Source organism: Bombyx mori, chromosome 12 (assembly GCF_030269925.1).
Source record: "Bombyx mori chromosome 12, ASM3026992v2".
Taxonomy (NCBI): Eukaryota; Metazoa; Arthropoda; class Insecta; order Lepidoptera; family Bombycidae; genus Bombyx; species Bombyx mori.
Window position 1 is genome coordinate 11,980,557 of NC_085118.1, and position 27,449 is coordinate 12,008,005.

Below are 27,449 nucleotides of genomic sequence, written 5' to 3' on the forward strand. Positions count from 1 at the left end.
CCTATCAATTCGCTTCTCAATTCTGCACTGCCATTGTGGTTTAGTAGGGGGTCGATAGGCTGTCTGGGTTTTATTATTATTATTATTGTTCTATACGCTCCGTATATACTGTGTTACGTATAATATTTTGTATTCAACTTTAACAATATTTGCTATGTGTATGTGCATTACTATAATTCTCATCTTGTATTTGTTATTTTAGTTATGTGTTATTTGTTCTACACACACTCATCACTTTTAATTATTATTCTCATAATCCTCTCGCAGGTCTGCTGGAAGAGATTTCTTAAAGAAATAAGCAGCGCCTTTGTACATAATTTTCCTATTACTCTGTACTATGTCATCTTTTCTGTGTGTACATAAATAAATAAATGCATATCGTACTAATATTTTTTAAAGGGATTCTCATTTCTAATGTAAATGACGGAAAAGAAATTTATATAAAATCACATCAATATATATATTATAGAAATTATATCAGTTTGATCTAAACGCGACGGTAAAGTATTAATTTTTTTATTGACCATCGCCTGTCACTTGTCGTGTGAGTACTCGTGAACACATTATACGTTATGTACATATAACTTTCAGACTAAGCTGTAGACATAATCAAAGACAACATGAAGTCCGAAAATTATTACATAAAACTTAAGCTTATGTAATGTAAGGATATTCACATTTTTTTACTTTCAGGTGAGATCCAAGAACGCGGAGTGGTCCTTCCATTCGCGCCGGTCGTGTACAAGTCTCTGTTGTCCAGACTCAGGTCTGACGGAATCACAGCCAAAGAAACGTCAAGGCCACTCAACTGAATCTTATTTGTAAACAATAAATACGACAACTGATATTATCAATTCACTTTCATCTGTAAATATAAAATCAGTGACAATCGTTTTATGCGTAATCAGTTGTAAATTAAATTAAGTTTTGAGATTAATTATACGTGTTTAAAAATAATGATTTTCATTTTATTTATTGTTTTATTTTTTTATTACGCTGGCAGAGATAACCGGCGCAGCGGCAGCCTAAAAATTTAAATAATAATAATAGCAATTATTGTGTGTTCGAACATGTACCATCTGGTATAGGAGCGAGATGAGTATCAGCCCGGGCTAAGAGTTCATTTTATGTTAGCGATTTTCACAGGTTGTCGGTATATCGGTTTGCAAGCCCTAATTATAACCAGTATTTTTTAAACACACATTTAAACCGGTTTTTGGCATATGTAGGTAGCTTTATTACAAATAAATTATTTATTATTCATACTTATTTTATTTCTTAAACCAGACATCATTTTTTTTTATTGCTTAGATCGGTGGTCGAGCTCACAGCCCACCTGGTGTTAAGTGGTTACTGGAGCCCATAGACATATACAACGTAAATGCGCCACCCACCTTGAGATATAAGTTCTAAGGTCTCAAGTATAATTACAACGACTGCCCCACCCTTCAAACCGAAACGCATTACTGCTTCACGGCAGAAATAGGCAGGGTGGTGGTACCTACCCGCGCGGACACACAAGAAGTCCTACCACCAGTAAAGTAAACCTCGATTTTATATCTACTTTATAAATGACGTACTCGTAGTAGCGTGACGTAGAGGACAAAAGCTAGTGCCGTTTTTAAAACTCGAATCGAATATGAACAAAAATCAGTTAGATGTTTGTCCTTCGTCTGGAACTCGGTACATTTTTGTTGGCACTCCAAGGAGGACCATAGTACCATTAACGTGCGAGAGGTGGCGTTCGAGTAGTTTCAAGAAATGCATGATATTCTAACAAGTTGCGATCAGCGGAGTATGACTGCGTTTAATATACTAGTCTATTTATAAGTGTGACACTGCATTTTAATATTGTATTCAAGTCGTTGTGAAATAATAAAGATAAACCTTGTTTTCTGAAATAGAAAACGGGCCTCCTTCGTAAGAGCACGAGAGCACCCATAATGAAAAAGCTATTTAACACAAGTTTGGCAACAAAGCCAACACTGAAAATGAAAATCTTGTTATCAAGCAATGTCATCTGGAAAAAAAAGGTGTGACATGTTTGACATTTTGAAATCATTTTTTTGCTAACCTAAAATGTTTTATCAAATGACTTGATTATTTATTTTCGAGTTATTTTTTACGGTTTTATTTTTTATTAAAAATTTATTTGACTAAATCTCGTTTGTGTCGCGACAAGTTACTTTCGTTACGCGATTTTTTTGAAAACGTGACCTATTTTAATGATGTCTTTTACCTGAACGCGCAAAGAAATGGAAAACGACCCAAATAACAATGTAAGTTTTATTGTCCTGAATTGGGAATTGAGAATCAAAACAGTTGCAAGCTCAGTGCTGAATAAATAGATACGAATAAACAGATTAAACCTATTCAAGGGTCACTCTGTTTTCTTTAGTGTTTTATTATTATATTGTTAAATTGTTGTCGGTTGGATTTGACCCGTGTTTATCAACAATAACAACAACAGGTTGTTCGAAACATTGACTACTACGTCTACATTCTGATTATTTTACATAAAGAGTTTTTATAAAGCTGTAGGTTTTTAAAAATTGAATTCAATAAATGATTTAGTACAAAATACTTAAAAGTCTAAGAGCTGGTACTGATCAGGAATTGGTATAAGAATCGTGTATTTTGTTTTATTACTCGTCAGACCTTCATCGTAGATTTATCTGACTATTATTTGGCGTAGCCGAACAGACAAGCTCACGATTCATTTGATGTTAAGTCTTTAAGGGAGTTAATAGACCACAACGTGAATCCTGCATCCCACTTTACGACATGAGCTTGAAGTCTCAATTGATTGAAATTTACGGTATTTCTGCTCTTCAAATAGAAATAATTGCTGTACGAAAACAAGATTAGCAGGTTATATAAATATAATATGTACAAGCAATTATTTTCTTTATAGCATTTACAGTCGGAATCAGAATAGACCTTTAGTTCGCTGTATAGACGAAACTACACAAAGAATGTGTTTTCGTTGAAGGTGAACTTTTATCGATTTAAAAGTCATAATGTTATATAAACAAAGTTCTCTTATAATGTTACTGAACCGCGCTATTTAATAATAAAGACGGTAACATTTTCCATACCTCTCTTCAAATGAGGATTGTGGAAAGTACTCAGCAGAAGGCAGCGGCTTGGCTATGCCCCGGGTATTGCTGATGTCCATGAACGATAGTAACCACTCACCATCAAGTGGGCCTTATGTGTGTCTGCCTACAGGAGAAAAAGTAAACTGATTGATGCCTCATTGAAGTGTATTGATGGTACAATAAAAGTATATTTTCTATTTTATTATCTAATATGGTGGATCGCTACCCACAGACACAGGCCACTGAGTTTCTCGTCGGATCTTCTCAGTGGGTCGCATTTCCGATCCGGTGGTAGATTCCGCGAAGCACGGTTCTTGCTAGGGCCTTGCTAGGGCTAGGGCTTGAGCCCCGCAAGCTCACCTACGTTTTAGGGCGAAGCTGAAATAGCCTCTTAAGGTTATCAGCATAGGTAGGAAAAAAAAGTTGATCACTTTACTTCAACAATTATTTTTCCTAACCTCACAGCGTAACATAATGCAAACTACGAATATAGTTTTTAATGTTTTAATATTGTAATAAGTACCAATAATGTGGGAGATCCAGGATAAGAGCATGAGATAAACTTTATTAGGGAATTGTGAGAGTGGCTCTAACGATCGTAATACTGGCGATGAGCACGTTATTGGTTACGATGATGATAACGGTGCACTGGCAACAGCAGACGGCGGGTCGGGAAACCGGTCGGTGCATGTCGGTGGCAGCGATGCAGGCGCTCCATCGACTGCGCGAGTGTCGTCTGCTATGCGACGCTATTGTGCGCGCTGACGATGGCGCTTCCTTCCCCGTGCACCGTGCTATACTCTCAGCCTGCAGCCCATACTTCCTGTAAGTCTTTTTAAAGTGAAACTTTTATTACATCTTCTCAAAAAATTTCGTCTGTGTGTTGCATGTCGCGTGATGGTCGGCCGCGGAGTAGAGATAAAGTGAAAGGCGCTCGTCAGAGCAGCCAAGGTCAATATGGCGGACCCTATAGCTCGCAGCAGCTGACCGTGTAGACTATTACCCCTTTTGAGCTAGTGCTTCACGCAATCTTTTTTGTTTTTGTCAGTGTTTAAATGTTGTTTGTCAGAGTTAAATGTCTATAATGTGAAAAAAAGTTTCACTTTTACCGTGTTTTCATAAAACCATACTATCCTTTTTTTATTGCATTGATTGGTGGACGAGCTCACGGCCCACCAGAGCCCGTAGACATCTACAACGCAAATGCCGCCAGCCACCTTGAGATTGAGATATGAGTTCTAAGGTTTCAGTATAGTTAAACGGCTGCCCCGCCCTTCAAACCGAAACGCATTACTGCTTCACGGCAGAAATAGGCAGGGTGGTGGTACCTACGTACCTGGTGGTACGTTGCGGACTCACAAGACGTACTACCACCAGTAGTACCAATTTTATACGATACGATACCGTAATTCGATTCTGGAAAATTTAAATGTAAATTATTCGATTTCGTCATTTAGTTTCAGCTTAGCTTTTTCTTTCAATTACGTTATTTCGTCCTGTAGAAATAGACAATTTCAAGTACTAGCATGCGTAAACTTAGATACGTCGTTCTAAAATATTCACTTACCACTAGGGCACTGTTCACAACAACTCTTCATTCTCGGGAGCAAAGCGACGTATTGATATCCGGAGTGCGTTCTGAGATATTACTGCTGTTGATTGAGTACGCCTACCTCCGCCGTATCGATGTCACAGATACCAATGTACATGAGCTCCTAATGACAGCCGATTATCTCGCTTTCCTTGGAGTGCTTCAGCTTTGTTGCGATCATCTCAGAAGTTCATTGAACCCAAAAAACTGTCTTGGAATTATGACTTTTGCAAGGTAAACAATCACAATCAAATATGATTACTTTACCTTTTTTTATTGCTGACACGGATCAACGACCTCACTGCCCACCTACACAACGGCACCTATTACAACGACAACATAGAAACAGCTCATTGAGTTTGTCGCCGGATCTTCTCAGTGGATCGCGATTCCGATTCGGTGATAGATTCTGCAATGCTCTGCTCTTGTGAAGGCTTGTGTTAGCAAATTCTCTCAGGTTGACCCCGCGAGCTGACCTACCCGTTCAGGCGTAGCTGGGATAGCCCTTCAAACTGGAACGCATCAGTATTTAGTGGCAGAAACTGGCAGAATGGTGACGCCTAACTTTGGGAGCTCACGAAGCGTTCCACCAACCGTAAATCTCATTAGTTAGTTCCTGTACAATATTTGGAAACCGATATAATAATTGACCGGTTGTAAATAAAATTGTAAATTGTGTATTATGATACCGTTGCATATTTACCATAACTATAAATATTTCAGGCGTGTTTTCTGTTACAAACTCGAAGCGGATGCACGAAGGTATTTATTGCGTTACTTTGTAACAGTCGCAACACAGAGCGACGAATTCCTTCACTTGCCACTGGACGAACTTAATTCTATTATATTGGAGGACGAATTAAACGTTAAAAGTGAGGAAGCAGTTTGGGAATCCGTTTTGCGTTGGGTCAATTACGATCCAGACGGTCGATGGCAGCACACGGTAAAATTAATGGGCAGCATTCGACTGGGATTGCTCGACACGCAAGTGAGGTTACAAGCATTTAAAATCCTGCCTCATCGTTTGAAGCCAATTATAAACGTTGTCTCTGGTTTCAGTTCTTCCTAGAGAATGTTAAAGATCATCCATACGTTGCCGGGAATGAAGGATCTAGGCCAGTTATAATAGAGACGCTGAAGTTCTTATACGATTTGGAAATGATTGCTCAGAGAGATGGAGAAGTTGCCACACCAGAAATAGCCCGACCAAGAGTGCCGCATGAGGTATACTTCTTACATATATGAAAGAAAAAAGATGTGAGGTGTCGTGGGACACCGGATAGGAACGAAGTTCCTTATTATAAAAATATTAATTTTAAGTCCTATGCGAGGTATAAAGAAAATAAAACTGGAGGGTTCGCAACAACCCACGGTCATTCGGTAACGTGCGAATTTATTTTGGTACACTTCTTTCACGGTTGTTTGCAAAGACTTATTGTATTGCGCAAACGAACGCTCTGAGATCGTGGTCAATGACTGATAAAAATATGTTATTTTTTGTAGGTTATTACATGTTAAGTCGTACACTGTGTGCATTACTAATAAAAATCTTACGTTACGGACTTTTTTTCCCGGTTATGGTACCCCTCCGCATCGTCCCATAAGGAACTTCGTTCCAAAACACGATCGACTTTATTTCATTTAGTTTAAATTAATTAAATGCAGGTCTTGTTTGCCATTGGAGGATGGAGTGGTGGGTCTCCGACTGCTTTCATCGAAACCTACGATACAAGAGCTGATCGCTGGATCAAAGTCGAAGAAGTGGATCCGGCTGGTCCACGAGCCTACCACGGAACAGCAGTCTTAGGATCTTGCATATACGTTATCGGCGGTTTTGACGGCATGGACTACTTCAACTCGTGTCGCTGTTTTGATGCCGTCACAAAAATATGGCGCGAGGTAAGTCCTTCGCAAATAAATGTAATTTTTCGAAATAATAACACGTTTATCTTACATAAATAATTATTTAGTAGTGTTCGTGTAATTAGTAGCCTTAACCTACTTTAAAATATCGACACAAATCAAGACTTTTGTGATAATAGGTTGCACCCATGAACGCAAGGCGTTGTTACGTGTCTGTTGCTGTCGTTGGTGAGACAATCTATGCAATGGGCGGTTACGATGGCCACCACAGACAGAACACGGCCGAAAAGTTTAATCATCGAACGAATCAATGGTCGCTGGTGGCACCGATGAATGCACAACGTTCCGATGCAAGCGCCGCCTCACTTGACAGTAAGTTTTTATACAAAGTATTTGTATATTTTTTTTTTATTTGGTTTGTTTGTATTTGTATACGTAATTCTTTTTATTGCTTAGATGGGTGGACGAGCTCACAGCCCACCTGGTGTTAAGTGGTTACTGGAGCCCATAAACATCTACAACGTAAATGCGCCACACACCTTGAGGTATAAGTTCTAAGGTCTCAGTATAGTTACAACGGCTGCTCCACCCTACAAACCGAAACGCATTACTGCTTCACCGCAGAAATAGGCAGGGTCGTGGTACCTACCCGCGCGGACTCACAAGAGGTCCTACCAACAGTAAAAAATATTCTGATCAGTTTTCAATTTATGGGTTGCTTGATCTTCTATCTACAAGGTTCTTTAAGGGTCTTTTAGGTTTACACATGTTTATTTTTTCTATTCTGATAAACCTATTAATAAATTTAGTGTGACGAGTTATCGGTCCTCCATATGCCGTACCTGTGTGTTTGTATTTAAGATTCAGAATGAAATCGAGAGACCTGAAGCATTTTGAATATGATTAACTTTGAGCATGAAAATCTATTTAATTTTCAAGTTCTAATATTTAACATAGCCGACTTAAACTAATATGTATATGGCTCTAATCTATATTTAAAAAAATGAATTGCTGTTCGTTAGTCTCGCTAAAACTCGAGAACGGCTGGACCGATTTGGCTAATTTTGGTCTTGAATTATTTGTGGAAGTCTAGGGAAGGTTTAAAAGGTGAGAAAATATAAAAAAGCTCGGAATTAAATAAAAATAACAATTTTCGGACGTATTCCTTTTGTTTGTTTTAATTTTATTTTATACAAAAGTTTAGGTCTTTTATTTATCGATTGAGGCACTACGAAGTCTGCTGGGTCAGCTAGTAAAGAATAAAGAATTAAAAAATAAAATTTAACACAGCACTTCTCTTAAACTAGACAAGATATACATAACCGGTGGCTTCAATGGTCAGGAATGCATGAACAGCGTCGAAATGTACGATCCAGAAGCGAACCAATGGACGAATTTGACCCCGATGAGGTCGCGCCGCTCCGGCGTGTCCTGCATCGCTTACCACAACAAGGTATTTAGGTATATTCATTGCGTTTTTTTATTTTAAATTAAAACATATTCATTTTTAATTTTCTATTATTTTAATCGAGTAGCAGTATGTTTATTGAGAAAAAAGAGCGGCAGTACAGAGCTGCCTGACTATTTTTGATAGCTTTTAATCATTAAGTTATTTGCTCAATCATAATTATTATGAAAGAGGTTTAGAGATTATTTACCCTGAAAAAAAAAAAAAACATTCGCGAGCAGCTGCTCTTGAGTTGTTAGGTCTCCTTTGGAGGCGCTCGAGCAGTTATTAGCAAATTTCATCCCTCCTGTCTGAGCCTTCGTTCGCCCACCTGTCCTAGTGAAACTGGAAAGTCCTGCGGGCTACCAGTAATTCTTCCTTAACAAAAAAAATATGTTATGACAGCGGAAACGGGTGAAAAAACAATTGACGTTCTATTGCCCGACCTATTTTCGAAACTAAACACTATCACATTTACAATCAATAATACGAATACCTACATATTTTTTTTATTGCTTAGATGGGAGGACGAGCTCAGAGCCCACCTGGTGTTAAGTGGTTACTGGAACCCATAGACATCCACAACGTAAATGCGCCATCCACCTTAAGATATAAGTTCTAAGGTTTCAAGTATAGTTACAACGGCTGCCCCACCCTTCAAACCGAAACGCATTACTGCTTCACGGCAGAAATAGGCAGGGTGGTGGTACCTACCCGCGCGGACTCACAATAGGTCCTACCACCAGTAATTACGCAAATTATAATTTGCGGGTTTCATTTTTATTACACGATGTTATTCCTTCACCGTGGAAATCAATCGTGAGCATTTGTTGAGTACGTTATTTCATTAGAAAAATTGGTACCCGGCTGAGATTCGAACACCGGTGCATCGCTCAACACGAATGCACTGGACGTCTTATCCGTTAGGCCACGACGACTTCAAAATTTTCTACATACATTCTACGTTCTTCAAACTACATTGACCATTAATATAACTTGTGAGTTTATAATTATTATGGGAGAAATCGTAATTTTTGTTTGGGTTATCTATCAATGTACACTGAATTTTATTATGTTGAGAATGTTCGAATACGAATCATTTTCAAGTAAATGATCATTAAACACTAGTCTTATCTCAAAAAAGTGTAAGAATTATACTGCTCGTTGAAACGTATTAATTAAACAGATATCGTCAATGGCCTCATGATTGTTTTAATTTGAATTAGTAATTTACAATGAAAATTACAACTTAATTTAAAAGTATTGTAGTTTTAAATAGATCGATCGGTTTTTGTTTAACTTGACATTGTATTTAAAACGAAATTCGTGTTGACATAAAGCTTTCATTTTCTCCAGTCATAGCTGATTTTAGGGATTAGACAATACCAGCTATTCCCATTTGACTCCATACAGAAGAGAACCGTTCGGATTGTCGATAATCCCATTCTCACGGATCGTTTGATCTCTCTCTGCGTCTGCGGAGGGAGTTCGGTTCCCTCTGTATTTTGTTGTTTGAGATGATACCATTATCTCGTTTTTACCATCGTACCGCCCGCTCTCGAAGTAGAATTCATCAATACTACCTGGAACCACTGCGGTCATTCACAGTGCGTTTCCAGAGATCTTTTTTGCGATGTACCATCCGGCGTTGTAATGAGCTCCCCCCACGGTGTTTCCCGAGCGCTATGACATGTCCTTCTTTAAAAGAGGCTTGTGGAGAGTATTAAATGGTAGGCAGCGGCTTGGCTCTGTCCCTGGTATTGCTGACGTCCATGAGCGGTTGTAACCACTAACTATCAGGGCCGTATGATAGTCTGCCTATACGGTAATAAAAAAAAATAAGTGCTATAAAACGCCTAGGAAACGAATTCTGGGAAGCAAAATGTGTGGTAGTAATGGTTAATCTTGGTAATCGCGCAAAAGTTGAAGGTATTTTGTTGTGCAAGGACGGCCCCATCAGCCGCCTTCGCGTCGATTACGAGCCCACGAAATATCCCTTTGCTATTAACTTTGCAAATGAATTTGGATTTCTCATTATCTTAAAGTATGTTTCATTATTACGGGCCCAGTACGTACCATCATAAGTTTCATCATCATTGGCTTTCGATTGCTGCGCAGTAATGTATTCTGCTTCGAAATTTACCACATACCTCGGACGACGTGCTTCGATAATCACTTAACATCATACACCATGATCTCGGCTGCTCGTCGAGAGAACTAAAAGGATATTTTTCTCCTACCTACGCCGAAAGTTCGGTTTTCGTCCCGCTGTACAGGGAAGAAAGTGTAACTTTTCCTCCCTGGATACTGACAAGTTCGCATGCGCGTTAGTGTCTACGTCTGCTCTCACGCACCTAAAATTCCCCGCCATTGTTGTGCTCGGGTAATTTGCAATATTGTGTTTACTGTAAAAGTGAAATAAACAAAATGCAATAAAATTTAATACTGAAGTATTAAACAAAGATGAGTTCATCAGACAGTTCTTATTCAATTAGTAGTAGTTTATTTAAAAATTAAAAAACAGTTAAATTGTTTTTTTAAGGGTACAGGGGGCTCCGCCCCCCCTACCCCCTGCCAGGGCTTTGCCCCTGGATCCTGGCCCGATTCTCCACGAACATTCGGCCTGGTAGGAGAAAAAGTAGTATGTGCACCGCGGGAAAAAGTAGGACATCTCATCCCTAGGAAATGTCCTACTTTTCTCCCTTGGTGCACAATGTACTATTTTTGGTTTTTAAGAACATCATAACCCGCTGCATATAAAAATAGCCTTCCCATAACACGGTACTCCTACAACACGATAACGAGATTTTTGTTTAAAATTATTTAGAGAATTACATTATGTATTATGAACGCACAATATATGGGAATAACCGAAAATTTTACTGTCTTCTAATCTCATATAACACGGTTTCACACAACACGGGACTTTGTAGGCACAGATAATACACATAAATTAGTTATCGATAAGCAACACAAGCACTCAACAAAAATGTTTACGGGCGTCGGCCACTAGATGGCTTCGCTTCGATTAGTTTCTCTTTGCTCCTGTAGATAGATAGCAGTAACATATTACCGGGACCTATTAATAAAGGATTTTGTAAGTTTTCAGAAACCACATATTGATAAAATTTTATCAATTTGTCCATAACAAATAAATACTTGTATGATTCATTAGTTTTTTTCTTGACTTCAGCAATGCCAGGGGCACAGCCAAGCCGCTGCCTACCGTTTAATACTCTCCACAATCCTCATTTGAAGAAGGACATGTCATAGCGCTCGGGAAACACCGTGGAGGGGAGCTCATTCCATAGCCCAATTCCATAGCATAATTCTGTCTTTACTTATACAGTAATTAAATGCCTTAACTTTAACAGCATATAAGTTTAGGTAAATGCGCTACGAGATGACGCTAGTTTCGATACAAACAAAATATTTGTCTTAAAGTATCGCAGTTTCAGGGTCCTGTTTGTAGGAATGTATTCTTTTTTTTTTCTGGCGGATTGTGTCGGAATCGAACCGACCTCCTCCTGTCACTCAACAACCCAAAAGGCAAAGAGGAGAGGGAAGCGTTTAGTGCGGAGCACATCTCTCCCATCACCCGTAGGAATGTATCTACGTGTTACAGGAGGGTTGCATGTGCATGGTTTTAATCAAATGCCTTTTTCTTTGTAGGTCTACGTCATTGGAGGCTTCAACGGTATCTCGAGGATGTGCAGCGGCGAGGTGTACGACCCGACGACCAACACGTGGGCGCCCGTGCCGGACATGTACAATCCCCGCAGCAACTTTGCCATCGAGGTCATTGACGACATGATCTTTGCGATCGGCGGCTTCAATGGAGTCACCACTATATACCACGTCGAGTGCTACGACGAGAAGACGAACGAGTGGTGAGTCAATATTTGATTAATGTTTTTTTTTTTTATATTGCTTAGATGGGTGGACGAGCTCACAGCCCACCTGGTGTTGAGTGGTTACTGGAGCCCATAGACATAGACAACGTAAATGCGCCACCTGCGCCACCCACCTTGAGATACAAGTTCTAAGGTCTCAGTATAGTTACAACGGCTGCCCCACCCTTCAAACCGAAACACATTACTGCTTCACGGCAGAAGTAGGCGGGGTGGTGGTACCTACCCGCGCGGACTCGCAAGAGGTCCTACCACCAGTTCTCGTTTATAGAAACTCGCCGTTCGTGAAACAGTTTTTAGCAGACGAAGGAATGTTTCTGGTGGAATGTTGAATGAACAGAAAATGTACGTACACCACTAGCAAAACGGAATAGATTGTCATTGAAAAAAAAAAAAAAACAATGAACAATATTCTATAGAGAGCATTCTTAATTCATAAGTATATCTCATGTTACATAATCATAATTTGTACTACAAAATATAATAAATAGAATTCGAAATCGTCATAGCCTAATATATAAGACGCCCGGTGCCTTTGTATAGAGGGATTCGACTGTGCCGATGTTCGAATCCCGTAGGTAGGTATCGATTTTCCTAATGAAATACGTAGGTACTAAGCGAATGTTCACGATTGACTTAAACGACAAAGGACGAATGTCGTGTAAACAAAATCAAACCCGTAAAAAATATAATTTGCGTTTTGACTCGTGGTAGGGCTTGTTGTGAGTCCGCACGGGTAGGTACCAACACCTTGCCTATCTCGGCCGTAAAGAAGTAAAGCAGTAATGCCTTTTAGTTTGAAGGATGGGGCCGTTGTACTGTAAAATTTCAGACTTAGAACTTATGTCTCAAAATGAATCTACTACCAGATCGGAATCGCGACCCGCTAAGAAGATCCGGCGAGAAACTCAGCGGGCTGATGCATGGGTTAAGTTGCAGGTCGACCTCTTTGTCGAGTTCGACGAGTACGGTTACTGATTACCGGGACCCCTAAGCCTGCTTCTAGTGTTAGAGCTGAAGGTATCTAATGCAAGAGTTATTGGATGTGATGGATCCGTAAGGACGTGTCTACGGCCACGACGGTGACTTGCTCCTGCGTGATCAGGATGAATACATTAAAAAGGCAAAAAACATACACCTAGAACACAGTGTCATATAAAATGTATTAAACTATAAGGAAACAATTCAATACACCGTTCGAACACGACGTCTCGAATTGTGAACGAGACAACTAAGTGTATGTTTACATCTAGTAAATATATATTATATAAAATTTGATATGATTACATTCATTCATAATCTTAGGTATGAAGCGACAGATATGAACATATATCGTTCGGCGTTATCGGCATGTGTGATCATGGGCCTTCCGAACGTGTACGATTACATACATAAGCATCGAGAGCGACTCATGGAGGAGAAGCGACAGAAGATCCTGCTGTCGGAGACGGCTCGTCAAGGACAACACAGACCCACGCTACCTGACGTAAGTTTCATTATTTATATTCATTCGAAAGGCAAAGGAAACCTTCAATGATTGTTAAAAATACTACGCCTATTCAGGATATAATTTAAAAAGATAATATTATTACATTTATAGTGTTAACTATAAATGTAATCTTCTTCTATCTATCTATATATATAAAAATGAATTGCTGTTCGTTAGTCTCCCTAAAACTCGAGAACGGCTGGACCGATTTGGCTAATTTTGGTCTTGAATTATTTGTAGAAGTCCAGAGAAGGTTTAAAAGGTAGATAAATATCAAAATTCCTTTTGTTTGTTTTAAGTTTATTTTATACAAAAGTTTAGGTCTTTTATTTATCGATTGAGGCACTACGAAGTCTGCCGGGTCAGCTAGTAATATTATATATTAACATACTTCTAGTATTAACTCGGTCACATATATAATAGAGATCGGATCGATGGTACGGGCTTAAGACAAGTGATCATCGATAGCAAGATACACTTTTTATTAGTATTTATATTAAATTATAGATATTATATGATATATTGCACATGCATGGATATTAGGTTATAGATGTAAGACTATTTATTGAATTGTTTTCTATATAACTAAAATGAACAAATCGCAATTAAGAATAAATCAAATTTATATTATTTATATGTACTTTAAAAAAAACGTCACTAGAGAAGTTAAATTTTGGCGAATTTAACAAATCGTAAATCGTTTCTATAATATCTAGAATTCGCGAAAATAGATGAACTTACTAAAATCGGTCACTCTCTACAAACTTCGTCTTGAATTAAGACATCACGTTGAGACAATCAGAACTTATCTAGGGGTTATCAATATGTTTCGTTGTTTCAGTAAATTAGTCTGTTTAGTTTTATGTGTGGTCAACTAATAAATAGCGTTTAATAACTTTTATTCCATTAATAGCATAATATTTCGTACAACGCATTAAAGATATTATTGAAGAGAAAATTATGTTTAGATAAGGCAATTACTTGTTTTCATCAACAACACAATCATAATATTTCATTTTATTTTTATATTGATTATAATAAATAACCTATGTGAACTTTTTGACGAGTGTCCGTGGATATCTTTTAAACTAGGCATGAATGAATATGGCTCTTAAATTTTTATGCTTCCTTCTGCTGTACTCGTTGATGATACAATCCAACTGTCTACTCTATATATCTACTGTTTTAGATAGTACGACCCATATGTTGTGTACGGTTAGCTAATTTAAAAAAAACATCAAATAACTAATCAATTTTAACTAGGTCAGCATTGAAATAAAATTGACCGTCCGATATTTGCGCGCTAAAAAAATCGATTATATAATAATTAGCGATTACTGCCAAAAACATGTTTTTTTTTTTTATTGGCCTCTACGAACAGAAGTAACTGGGGTTACGGACGTCATAATACAACTGAGACTACGATTTTATACCTCAAGGCAGATGGCTGAAAACGTGATTATTTTTACAGACTCTGGTAGCCGTTTAAAACCATGTGGGTCTTTAGTTAGTTAATCTAACTAGGCAATAAAAAAATATGCTAATCAATATATTTATCTAGTACAAAAAAAGCGATTGCGATCGAATGCTGAAGTGGGAAATGAATATACTCAAATATGCACGTTTAAGCAAAGGAATGATTGCTTTTTAATGTACTTTATAAGTTGTAGAGGTTGATGATGCAGCTTTTGGCTGCAACTTGACCATGCTCCTGACATTGCTAACGTCCATGAGTGATGATAATCATTCACCACTAAGTGGGCCGTATGCTCATCTGCCTATTTTGCAAAAAAACTATATATTTTTTTGTTTCACTTCGCTATCTTCGCTACGCATCGTTCACAGCTTTGTATGAACGTGACCTGAATATAACTAGTATTGCTATATATTTTTACTAAATTTTATTGGTAAACATTCGTAAATTTTATTTATAAAATGACATTTTGATACCTATAGCCACGAGGAGCTATTCTGGCTTCACCGCGAGTACAAGAGCGATTATGGGTAAAAGGAATTATTGAAAAGCACGATCGCCAAACGACTGGTGGTAGGACCTCCTGTGAGTCCGCACGGGTAGGTACCATCACCCTGCCTATTTCTGCCGTGAAGCAGTAATGCGTTTCGGCTTGAAGGGTGGGGCAGCCGTTGTAATTATACTTGAGACCTTAGAACTTAAAGGTGGGTGGTGCATTTACGTTGTCGATGCTTATGGGCTCCAGTAACCACTTAGCACCAGCTGGGCTGTGAGCTCGTCCAACCACCTAGGCAATAAGCTTGCTGACACACATGAGCAGCGCTTCGCTGAAGCTTTCATTAAATCGGAATCGAGACCCACTAAGGAGATCCGGCGAAAAACTCAGTGGGCTGTGTGCAAAATGGGTTACATGTCGAACTCTTCGTCACGTTCGAAGAGTAACACGAGAACGGTGTCCGGTAGTTACTGTGCTTAAAAGTACCGATAGTGGATCGGGAGGATCCGATTGGACATCTTTAAGTAGACGACGGACGGCTACCCCATCGCCTTATTGCAAATTTAGGTTATTGTCGGAAACCGGAAAGAATGACTGTTTCGCGATAGAAATAAATACACAAAATATTTTCATAAAATCGACGTTTGCACCAGGTCCATCTCATAGAAGACAACGATGATATGCTTGAACAGCTTGGCTTGATGGAGAACCAGGATGCAAACAACGATGCGCCTCCTCCCCCTCCACCCCCATTTCCCCCGCAGCCCATGGAACAAGAATAATAAATAAATAAACCTATGGTAAGACTGCCTTTATATCGTCGTGGATGAGCGAACTAGCGCTCAGCCCACCTAGATGTTACGGAATCCATTGTCAACATAATGCCGTCACCCACCTTGACATAGGAGGTCGAAGATTCTATTGTACTACAAAACATTTGGTAGGCAGCGGCTTGGCTCTGCCCCTGACATTGCTGAAGTCCATGGGCGACGGTAACCACTCACCTCAGGTGGGCCGTATGCTCGTCAGCCTACAAGGGCAATAAAAAAACAAAAAAAAAACGACTGTCTTACCGATCAAACTGGAATGCAGGGTTGCTTCGAAATATTTAAGTGAGATGGTTCCTCCTTGGCTCATCCTTGCATCCTGATGTTCTTAATACCAATTAGGCCTGTCTATAGAGGTCAAGAAAACTAAAACTTATTTTAGGGAGCAACCGTATAAAGCATACCATAGAGTGCATAACCAAAATTTTAGTTTAGTTTGGTTTAGATTCGATTGGAGTAATTATGTAAAATGGTCACACACATTTACAATAAAATCAAACCTCGTTAATAATAAAAATTTAGCACATTATTTTAGGAAGTTATTGTTTTAATACATGAAAACTTTTATTTTTAAATTCTTATTGCTTATATCGGTGGACGAGCTCACGGCCCATCTGGTGTTAAGCGGTTACCGGAGCCCATATAAATCTACAACGTAAATGCCACCATCTACCTTGAGATATAAGTTCTAAGGTCTCAGTGTAGTTACAACGGCTGCCCATACAGAGGTCCTACCACCAGTAATTACGCAAATTATAATTTTGCGGGTTTGATTTTTACTACACGATGCTATTCCTTTGCCGTGGAAGTCAATCGTGAACATTTGTTAAGTACGTATTTCACTCGAAAAAATGGTACTTGCCAGCGGGATTCGAACACCGTTGCATCACTAGATACGAATGCACCGGATGTCTTATCCTTTAGGCCACGATGACACTTTGCTGTATGCTGTACCTTCGGTCGTGTAAGCTTTTTCGTCTAATAATATAAATATTAGCACTTATCATGGCTAAGTTCAAGGTGTGCGAACTTTTGTAATCGCACGCAACACTTCACGTGTTGTGCCACGGGACATTTACCAGCCTAAAATATTATAATAAGGTCGCGGCGAGTTCGCCGACACACGAAGCTTTATTAATTTGCAATAAACAATTACGACTACAATACGAACCAGTACTCCGACTAAGGTAGCGTTACTAGTCACCAACTGGTGGTAGGACCTCTTGTGAGTCCGCGCAGGTGGGTACCACCACCCCGCCTATTTCTGCCGTGAAGCAGTGATGCGTTTCGGTTTGAAGGGTGGGGCAGCCGTTGTAGCTATACTTGAGACCTAAGAACTGATATCTCAAGGTGGGTGGTGCATTTACGTTGTAGATGTCTATGGGCTCCAGTAACCACTTAACACCAGGTGGGCTGTGAGCTCGTCCACCCATCTAAGCAATAAAAAAAAACTGCAAACTCTATAGAGTGTGGTATTATTAGTTATAGATTTTCATTTGACCTCACAAACGTCTATGGATAGATGTCAGTTTACGATTGCGTTTAGAAGATGCTAATTGTTGATAACTATGAGCTTAAAGTTAGCAGCCATATGTATGTGTGTATAATGTAAGGCATCTCCATTAATCTTATGATTTTAAATTGATCTAGAACTGGAAGCTTTGCAAAACGCAACATCAAGATCTGATTTACCTCCGGATATCCAGCAATGTGTTCGTTTCTGCTCAGGACCATGGTAATAAGCCTCGTATTGTTTCCTCATTATGATCGATTAGTTATTAGTTTAATAGCCAAAGTCATTTAGAAATTCAAAAGAGTATTTGTTTGTAACAAAATAAATAGGCAATTTAAAACAAAGTGAATTTTACAAACATGGGAAATCCCAAGTTCTAAGATTTCTGTGGATCGCAGACTTGACTAAAAAAACTTGTATCGACGCTTGAAAGGCATACGTGACTAAGCGACAATGCGTGAACTTTACAGTAGACTAATTTACAGTTGAAATACCTGAAAAAAATTCTATTTTAACGAATCTAGCTGTAGGATTGAAATGATTTTAATAGACCTAGAAATATATTTTTTTTGCGCATCGAATATGGTTAGGTATTGCCTATCATTTATGTACAAAGCAGTTATTGTCGCGTAGCCACGTTTGCCTTTCAAGCGTCGGTTTTTAATTTAAACTATTCCCGATGGTTTTAATATTTTTTGTACTTTAATACTAAAGAACGAAGTGAGACCATGAGATCAATATTTTAAACGTGTTTTAATTAAGCTATGTTCGCGACTAAATTGAAGAAAATATACAAGATGCTACAAATAGAGAAAATCAACGCATTGCTTGCAATTTATGTGAGATAGAGTAATAATAATTGCACCTACTCAATTTACTACCTTTCATCTCACTGCTAAGTACGAGCATAAAGTATGGTACAGGCGGGCGATGCCAGATAGTTTATTTATAAATAAAAACACAAAAAACATCATTGTTAATTGAACTATGAATATGAATCTCATAAATTGATCGCTCGTTCATTCAACAAAGTTGCAAAAATCACAACACGACACAATCGTGTCGACGTTAGTGTCGTGAATCGTGATAATATTATTACGGTGATAGTAATAAACTAAAGATAAGCTGTTTTACAAAATGTATTTAGAAATTTCCAGAAAGAAATAGTAGCTTTTCTATATTTTGCAAAACGTATAAAGATCGTCGTAGGTCTTGTTAATTTAATAGTATAGTTGTAATTTTTTTCATTAGATAGGTGGACAAACTTACGGCCCAGCCGTTTTTAAGTGGTTACCAGACTCCATAGACACTTTAACTGCTTTGCGACATCAGATTGAAATTTTAATTGTAATTTAACCACGTATCTGGAGTATCCGCGTAAGTGGAGTATCTGCTTGTGCACGTGACGCCCTGCTAATTAACAGAATGGATGTATTCGATGACAGTTACACAATACATGGCGTCTACGAATCCTCCTCGCGAAATCCATGCGAGCGGTATTTACGGAAACGGAATAGATGATTGGGTACATAGAACATATTTAAAAATCGTAGTATCGGGTGGTTCGTTAACTCAGTCCGTCTAATACAAAATAAGTTCCCGGGCACTTCGGGAAGTTCTAAGTACTCTGTCCCGTTTCTATTGTTTCCCCATTACGGTATCCCATTAATATGTGTTACATTACGAGTTAGTACGGACTCGGCCAATAGTCCAGCCCCTTTCTGTCGTGAAGCAGCTACATATGCAGTTCAGTTTGGAGGGACAACTGTGATATTTATGTGGAGCGTGGAATGGAACGTTATTCCTGCATTCAAGTCTCGTGGGTCGTGAACTGATACGCCTCCCTCAGTTAAAAATAAAGATACATAATATAACTTTTTTTTTTTTTATTGCTTATATGGATGGACGAGCTCACAGCCCACCTGGTGTTAAGTGGTTTCTGGAGCCCATAGACATCTAACAACGTAAATGCGCCACCCACCTCGAGATATAAGCTCTAAGGTCTCAGTATAGTTACAACGGCTACCCCACCCTTCGAACCGAAACGCATTACTGCTTCACGGCGGAAATAGGCGGGGTGGTGGTATCTACCCGCGCGGACTCACAAGAGGTCCTACCACCAGTAATTACGCAAATTATAATTTTGCGGGTTTGGTTTTTATTACACGATGTTATTCCTTCACCGTGGAAGTCAATCGTGAACATTTGTTGAGTACGTATTTCATTAGAAAAATTGGTACCCGCCTGCGGGATTCGAACACCGGTGCATCGCTTCAACACGAATGCACCGGACGTCTTATCTTTTAGGCCACGACGACTGAACTGAATGTAAACTGAATGTAATTGTATCATTCAGTAATTCTGTTCTTTGCATAATTCTTATAAGGGTCGTAAGGTTGTCCGCTATCCGGTCGGACGAACCTATAGATAATGTTTTTGTAGTTCGCGAACTTTTCACAAACTAATAATACATACATATAATTGGAATCTACTGGACATTTAAATTGTTTAGTTTAAAATGTGAATGATAAAAAAATTGTCGACGTTAAATTTAATATAGATAAAGATTTTTCCTATCAGTACTCCGTTAAAAGCAGTGTCGCTATCGCTCTTAAAACAATCTTTGCCCACACTTTTGGTCCACGGGGAAAAAATGCTTAGTATTAAACGTTGCAAAAAAACTTTGAAATAAGACTAAATTTTCCAATGAGTTGAGGTACACCCAATTTATTATATAATATTTTCAATTCCATACAGAAAGAGTACTAAGATTACACTTTAAATATCGGAGATTTTATCCGTAATGTAAGAAGATAGCGTTTTGTTAATTTTTAGTGTTTCAATGGTGCAATGAAGTACATAAAATAAATATACGATTTATAATAAATTGATTACAAATCTGATGTGTACATACATTAAGTATGTACACATTAGATCTATCTTCTAGTTAACCTTATTGTTCAAGCGCTGATCAAAATGTGATATCAACTTTTATAATCTAAAATAGATTATGATAAGATTTTTGTACACCGGTTTGGGTTGTGGTGAAATGTAGTGCTCACTCACGCGGCCCGCATGCACATAAACTCCCTCCAGGTCATTCAATCCAATTTCCGCAGGATAACTATAGGAGCACTGTGTTACGTGAGGAACGTCGACCTTCACAACGATTTAAATTTAGAACCGATACGTAAGTATCTTAAGGTAGCGTCAGAACGCTACTTCGACAAAGCGGCACGACACGATAATCCTCTTATCGTGGCCGCCGCTAATTACTTATTGAGGGCAGGCGAAGGGACAACGAAAAATCGCCGTCACCCGCAAGATGTCTTGTCGGATCCTCTGGATCCACTTTCCGTGCTTTTAGGTCCCTCAAGCACCGGTTACCGTGCTTGTAGATCTCGTCGATTACGACAAAGGGTTCGACAAGCGAACTAACCCATAGACATAGCCCACTGAGTTTCTAGTCAGGTCTTCTCAGGAGGTCGCGTTTCCGATCCGATGGTAGATTCTGCGAAGCACTGCTCTTGCTACGGCTAGTGCTAGCGAGCTAGCGAGCTCTCTCAGGCTGAGCCCATGAACTCACCTACCTGGGCGTAGCTGGAATAACCCCTTAGGCTACTAGCGAATAGGTAGGGGGGAAAAATAGGCCAAAAAGTCCCTTAGCCGCGTTTTACGATATCCACGCGAAGAAATGGGTCGGTCCGATAATTCTATGCCGGGAATCGCATGGTTTCTTTTATCATTTATCTACAAAATAATCCTCATTATTCTCAAAATTACTTATATAACTGAGGTATGACTGGATTAACAAGAAATAAATTTACAACGATACAAAAAGAAAGCTTTAATAAGTATTTATATCTTTTTATGTCCAACGAAAGCTTCGTATATTTGTCCTGTCTGTCTGTGCTGTGTTATTTATTATTGATCTAAACGAATGGTTGATGTTTGATTTGGTTTGGTTGGTCATGATTCACCTGGTGTTAAAAGGTTACTAAAGCATTTAAAAGTCACTACGAAAAGGCGTCCTACCTTCAGATCTAAGTTGTACCGGAAAGCTTGAACATTTTTGCGGCAGAAGTACGCTATATTGTGATATCTTAGTATCATAAAAAATAAATTTGCACTCCACACCCTTAGAAACAGAGGAATTACGTGTATTGAGTGAAGCGACGCAACAAACTATGAAAAAATCTGCGACTACAAAAACTGTGAAGTCTTAATGTCGAAATTTCAAAAATAACAAACGTGGGAATGAGCCGTAAAACTATTGTTGAATTAAGTACATATTTGTACATAATAATTATGATTCATAACTTTCATTTCATTCCAGGTAAACAATATCCAGTTCCAAAATGTGTTGTACGAGTACTGTGGTTTAATGTTAGGACAGCGAATGTTCCGGGTTATTAGATTATAATCATGATGAACAAAACAGTTAATAAAATTATAACAGTCATTTATTTGTAAATCTATTTTACTCTAGTTTTTGGCATTTGTATTTATAACGAATATTCTTAATGTCAGTTATCTTGTACTTTTGGAGTCATTTATAAATTGTACAAAAAATTGTTCTGATAATTATACGATACATAAAAATCACTGGTGTTTTGTTTTCTTATCGACGCTATAATAAAATAATTAATAAATATTTTTTTACATAATCATTTAAAAACCTTCAACTTGAGATTACACTTGGCCTCCAGTGGAAACATGTAATAGTTTGGGTACCTATTGGTGAACATACCCAGGATCAAAACAAATTCACATTTACGTTGACGGGGTTGCAAGGAGATTTCAATTTTTAAATGTCAAATCGTAAGTCGGGACTTTCGTGGTGCCGCACTGCGTCGCTGATAACAGCCGCCTGTGCCAGCGTTTTGACTGCGGAGTCCGATGAGCAATGCTGCCAGGCTTGCTCGGTCCACGCCACTGCGGTGAAGCACGCGCCGTTGCTGATGAAAGCTCGCAGCGTCACAGCAACCACGCCTCGGGTCATGCACCGCCATCCGTCAGAACGGATCGACTTCACGAAACAGTCCCAAGCACCAGAGTATTTACCAATAGTGTCGCCTTGCAAACGTGATTTTACAACATCTATCGGATACAAGATCACCCAGGAAAGTGCCCCCGCCACCCCGCCCGCTGTGAACACTCTAGATACCGATTTATCACCTCTCGTCATAACCTCGTATGAGGTAAAATAAATCGCAAACGCTGGGCTGTCACGTGCCACCGTTATTCCAAGTCCCCGAAAAAGAGCTTTAAATCCTCCGATCTTTACTATATGTCTCGCTCCAGCCCAGGCTCCATTGGGCATACCCTCGCCGGCACTGGCGAGCTGCTGCCGAGTTTTAATAAGTTCTACAGGTGCACAAGCTAGACTCTGGAGAGCGCCCGCTGCTGCTCCCGCCATAGCATGAGTCTTTAATGAATCTGGTTCCGATAGAGCCCTTCTGGTGTTTCCGTATGCACCAAAAACAATTGCGTTAACAGCTGCTATGCCACCTAGTGGAGCCCATACACCACGATATATGTTGCTGATCGTACCGCCCCTGAGAAGAGATTTTGCACATTGTAAAGGGCTGCCTCTACCCGACTGTATGTGTACTTTCAGGGTGTCTAAGGGATGGCCGGCTACGATTCCCGCACAACCTGGAAATATTTTGGTTGTGTAGTTGTTGTATGTATTTCTATAAAAATATTTTGCTCAAAATTAAAATTGCATAACAATCAAAATTGGTTTGACATTATTATTTATATCTCACCTCCAATACATCCAGCAACGAAATCTAGTGCCATTTTAAGTGCAGCTGTTTTCAATCGATGGTGCCTAAAAATAAATTATTTTCATTAATAATCAAGTACATAAATAAATATATTATAATGATTGATAACAATTGCATAGCGAACCATCATGCGTCCATCTCGTGTTACATTGCGCGAAGACACACAATATCGATATCTATAGCACAGATATGTGACTATTTACTTGAACTTTGTCAATTTGACCGGATCGCGTAGCTCTATGATTTCAATCAAAACAAAATGCACTCACCGTTTCGTAATTCAAATCAGGTAGTCGTAGTGGGAGTTGACGTTGTCTCCACTTGATGTGATGCCAATGAACATATTGGAGTCGAGAGCGTCGGCGTCCGGGGTCCGGCGACGGTCCAGCCTTCTGAGCGAATGTGTCTCGTATGAGAGCTAGATCGCCGGCCGAAACGCTCTACCGACCATCAGCTTGTGATACTTGGACAACCTTATCACTCGGGGTCACCGCCCTTATCTCCGGGGCAACATACGTCTTTAAACAAAATATATTTATCTACCTACCACCTTCATCATTAATGTTCACAGCTAATGATACAGCTAAGAAAGTACATACGACATGATTAAAAATAATAATATAATTAGTGATGAAGACAAAGTTTCGCCTTTAATCCTATATTCAGTTCATGTATTAAGTTTTCAAGTAAACAATCACTGAATTTTCGTATTTGTCAATAGTTCGAGAAAGATGAATATGAATATAAAGTATGAATTATCAACAGTTTCGATATCAGTGCTATGAAATTAGTTGAAGCTTTGGTCACAAGTAAACGCTACACTATAAATACATATCTTTATAATTATTATTATTGTAACTTGTTTGCATTGCCACACCCTTCTCGCGATAATTTTTTAATTATATGATACTTTGGGATCGTCTCATAAGATGTGTTTTATACACACTTTATTACCAACATTGTAATTTACAGGAATATATCACAAACATAAATGGTGACAAAAAATATAACCACAAATGCAAAGACGAGGTTGGCTCTGTTAATTATTGTTTAGATGGGTAGACGAGCTCACGGGCCACTTGGTGTTGAATGGATATCAAAGCCCACTAATGTAAATGCCGCTCCCCACTTTGAAACATGCGGTCCAAGTCTTAGATTTATAGTACAACGGCTGCATCACCCTTCAGACCGCAATGCCTTACTTCACGGTAGAAATAGGCAGGATGGTGGTACAGTCACGTGCGGCATTTATAGATGCCTTAGCACCAATAATAACGCAAAATATAGTGTTTGCTGGTTTGATTTTTTATTACACGACGCTATTCCCACATCGTGGAAGTCATTCTTCTCATTCTTGAACATGCATTGAGTACGTCTTTATAGCCGAATAGGTCGATTGAATATTTTTGAATTTAGCTCCTCGAAGCCACGGACGGGCTTACTGCGTAAAGGGACCCCTTTACTATGATACCTAAGTACCAAGAGTTCTGGTTTAGTAGCCGATAGACAGATTTACTAAACTGAACCTTACTAAACTGAAGTCAAGTAGATCACTAACAAGTAGAACCGTAAAATTTAATAGGCTGAATATTTTTTTAAGTTTTTATAAATATAGCACTTATTATTATTTTTAATCAGATAATGTACTTTTAACTTTTTTTATTTAATTCTAAAAAAAAACGCATTTCTTTTACCTGTTCAATACTTGAAACTGAAAATTATAGCTTACAGTTTTCACAACACGATAAATCGGAACAATAGTTTGCTAAAAATTTTCAATATATGAAGGTTTTAAATTTTTAAATTAAATTAATTTTTTTAAGACATCGTGGCCTAGGGCGTTGGACGATACATTGGAGCGGTTCCACAATGCCAGAGCTCGCAATAGTAGCAGTACCAATTTTTCCTGATGAAATATGTACATACTTAAAAAAGAATACGTGTGTGTGACTTACACGGTGAAGGATTAAAAAAATATTATTTTCGTAATTACATGTGACAGGGCATCTTGCGGGTACTGCAGCGTCTCGTTCGAGGCAGCGTGCGTGCTCGCTGGTACGCCTCCGTTGGACCTGGAAGCAGATGCGCTCGCTGCGGATTATGCGTGGCGATACGATCTCCGTTAGGCGCGGTGGCCTCGTAAAGGGTTGTTCGGCCTCCGGCCCGGAAAAATAGGGCATCTTGAGAGCCCACACGGATAGATACCACCACCCTGCTTATTTCTGTCGTGAAGCAGTAATGCGTTTCGATTTGTAGGATGGGGCCGCTAATGTAGTGTAAAAAACTTAGACTTAGAACCATGTGTCATTATAGGCGGAGGCATTAACATGGTTGATGAGCATCAACTGCCGTAAGTAACCATTCAATACCAGGTGAGCCGTGAGGTCATCTTAGTAATAAATAAAAAAGTAGTAAATGTATGTCTGTGCCTTGACCTAAAGCTTTTTCAGACGGAATAAGTTTATCATCTGGCTTTTTGGCGGGAAATGAGGAACAAAGTTGTGTGAATTGTTTTTGTTAATTTAGTGTTTCTTTAGGTTTAAACGTCTTTAAGAGGAAATGTAAAGTTTGGGAAAATGAAACAAATTCACTCTAATTGGTTTCTTGGGTCCCTTCAAATAGTCTACTAAAGTCTTAGTAAATAACCACCACTGTATGTACTGAGCCTTTATTTCATTTAATCTCATTTCGTTTCATTTAATTTCATCCTAGATGATTACAGTCTCAAATAAAACAACTTCATCTCATTTCGCTCCATTTCATTTTTCAAATATCAGAATAAATGTATGTATGTACCTATGTATTGTATAATTCAAAATTTTTAAAGGATTTGACAATGGCACACATGCACACAGCTATTGAAGTAAATTGCCATTTAGAAAAAAGAAGACATAAGAAGCTTATCATCTATGGCCTAACTTAAGTATTTTTATTTTATTTTTATTTTATTTTATTTATTGGGTACCAACATGTTATACATCAGCACAGAACATTACAGGTATCATATACATTGATTTCACACTAAATGCTAACACAATTACAGGTACCGACTGCATGCATAAAAAAAAAGCGGTTCATTATATAAAAAACAAAGAAAAACTATATATAACATTACATGAAGACCCTACATTAATACACATTTACTACCAAATACGCTATTACTTAATTGAAAAAACTCATTGAGCAAGGCTGTAGACTTCTCGTCTAAAACTGTCAACAGTGCCAGCAAAAACGTCCAGAGAATACTTGTTATGCAAATTATTTAATTCCCCAACTAGTCTGCTGAGAGGCGCGTTCTTACCTAGGTTGGTGTAGAATCTGGGAACCCTGAACACCATCAACTTCGAGGCCCTTGTCGACGTCAGCGGCACGTTAAAGTTCAGAAGAGATAAGAGATCAGGGGCATCGTATTCTTCGTTAACAAGTTTATGCAGGAACAATAGATCGAGAGTGCGTCTCCGCTCCGAAAGAGAGCTCATGTGGAAATACTTTAACCTAGCCGGGTAGCTCTGAATGGTTTTAGCAACATTGCAGGAGAAAGCAAGGTGCCACAGAAAACGCTTCTGGACCCTCTCTAACTTCTTTTTGTACACGTCGTAAAAAGGGTTCCAAGTGACACTGCAGTACTCCAGAGTGCTACGAACGTAAGAGTTGTATAGTAATATTTTTGTTTCCGGTCTAGTAAAGTCCCTGCTGTTCCGCAAAACAAAGCCGAGGGACTTGAAAGCCTTCGAGCAGATCTTCTCAATATGGACGTGAAATCTTAATTCTCGGTCAACTTCTACGCCGAGATCCCTAATACTATCGACCTCTTTTATGATGCTATGGTTTATAGTGTAGTTGTAGTGAGATCTAGTTTTTCTTCTGGAAAAATGAATTGAATAGCATTTGGCCGGATTGAGGTCCATATTGTTGCGTGAACACCATGAAACCAGGCGGTCAATG

At 38.8% G+C, this 27,449-nt stretch overlaps 4 protein-coding genes across 13 annotated transcripts in view; 2 read left to right on the top strand and 2 right to left on the bottom strand.

Annotated features, from left to right (window-relative positions):
- Window positions 1–957, top strand: part of LOC101743783 (alpha-aminoadipic semialdehyde synthase, mitochondrial) — a 46,444-nt gene extending 45,487 nt beyond the window's left edge. For both annotated transcript variants that reach the window (XM_004926487.5, XM_062671545.1), the window contains one exon: window positions 694–957. In XM_004926487.5, coding sequence (XP_004926544.2) covers window positions 694–812 — 119 coding nt within the window. In that variant the 3' untranslated portion in view covers window positions 813–957. The remainder of the gene's footprint in view (window positions 1–693) is intronic.
- An 882-nt stretch (window positions 958–1,839) lies between these two features.
- LOC101744176 (kelch-like protein 10) lies at window positions 1,840–22,317 on the top strand. Of its 8 annotated transcripts, none has more exons than XM_012690673.3 (13): window positions 1,840–2,033; window positions 3,763–3,926; window positions 4,675–4,926; window positions 5,416–5,680; window positions 5,752–5,916; window positions 6,358–6,591; window positions 6,735–6,927; window positions 7,863–8,008; window positions 11,675–11,892; window positions 13,219–13,399; window positions 16,026–16,172; window positions 17,850–17,934; window positions 22,049–22,317. In XM_012690673.3, exons 1-11 carry the CDS (start codon window positions 1,944–1,946, stop codon window positions 16,152–16,154), a joined length of 2,037 nt encoding a protein of 678 aa, XP_012546127.3. In that variant the 5' UTR covers window positions 1,840–1,943; the 3' UTR covers window positions 16,155–16,172; window positions 17,850–17,934; window positions 22,049–22,317. The 8 variants fall into 8 exon arrangements, with proteins under 8 accessions (XP_012546127.3, XP_021203920.1, XP_021203919.1 ...); XM_021348245.1 differs by having other exon boundaries at window positions 1,977–2,033; window positions 3,760–3,926; XM_021348244.1 differs by lacking the exon at window positions 1,840–2,033 and adding an exon at window positions 2,040–2,279 and having other exon boundaries at window positions 3,673–3,926.
- On the bottom strand, window positions 22,158–24,302 carry LOC101743934 (mitochondrial basic amino acids transporter). Of its 2 annotated transcripts, XM_004926488.3 has the most exons (4): window positions 24,104–24,302; window positions 23,774–24,022; window positions 23,484–23,548; window positions 22,158–23,370 (listed from the first exon to the last, which is right to left on the bottom strand). In XM_004926488.3, exons 3-4 carry the CDS (start codon window positions 23,515–23,517, stop codon window positions 22,520–22,522), a joined length of 885 nt encoding a protein of 294 aa, XP_004926545.1. In that variant the 5' UTR covers window positions 23,518–23,548; window positions 23,774–24,022; window positions 24,104–24,302; the 3' UTR covers window positions 22,158–22,519. The 2 variants fall into 2 exon arrangements, with proteins under 2 accessions (XP_004926545.1, XP_021203925.1); XM_021348250.3 differs by lacking the exon at window positions 24,104–24,302 and having other exon boundaries at window positions 22,158–23,270; window positions 23,774–23,985.
- Window positions 23,785–27,412, bottom strand: LOC119629248 (uncharacterized). Its single transcript, XM_038014435.1, has 4 exons — window positions 26,806–27,412; window positions 25,498–25,595; window positions 25,199–25,215; window positions 23,785–23,896 (listed from the first exon to the last, which is right to left on the bottom strand). The coding sequence occupies exons 1-4, from the start codon at window positions 27,410–27,412 to the stop codon at window positions 23,785–23,787; spliced, it is 834 nt and encodes a 277-aa protein (XP_037870363.1).
- Window positions 27,413–27,449: the final 37 nt, after the last annotated feature.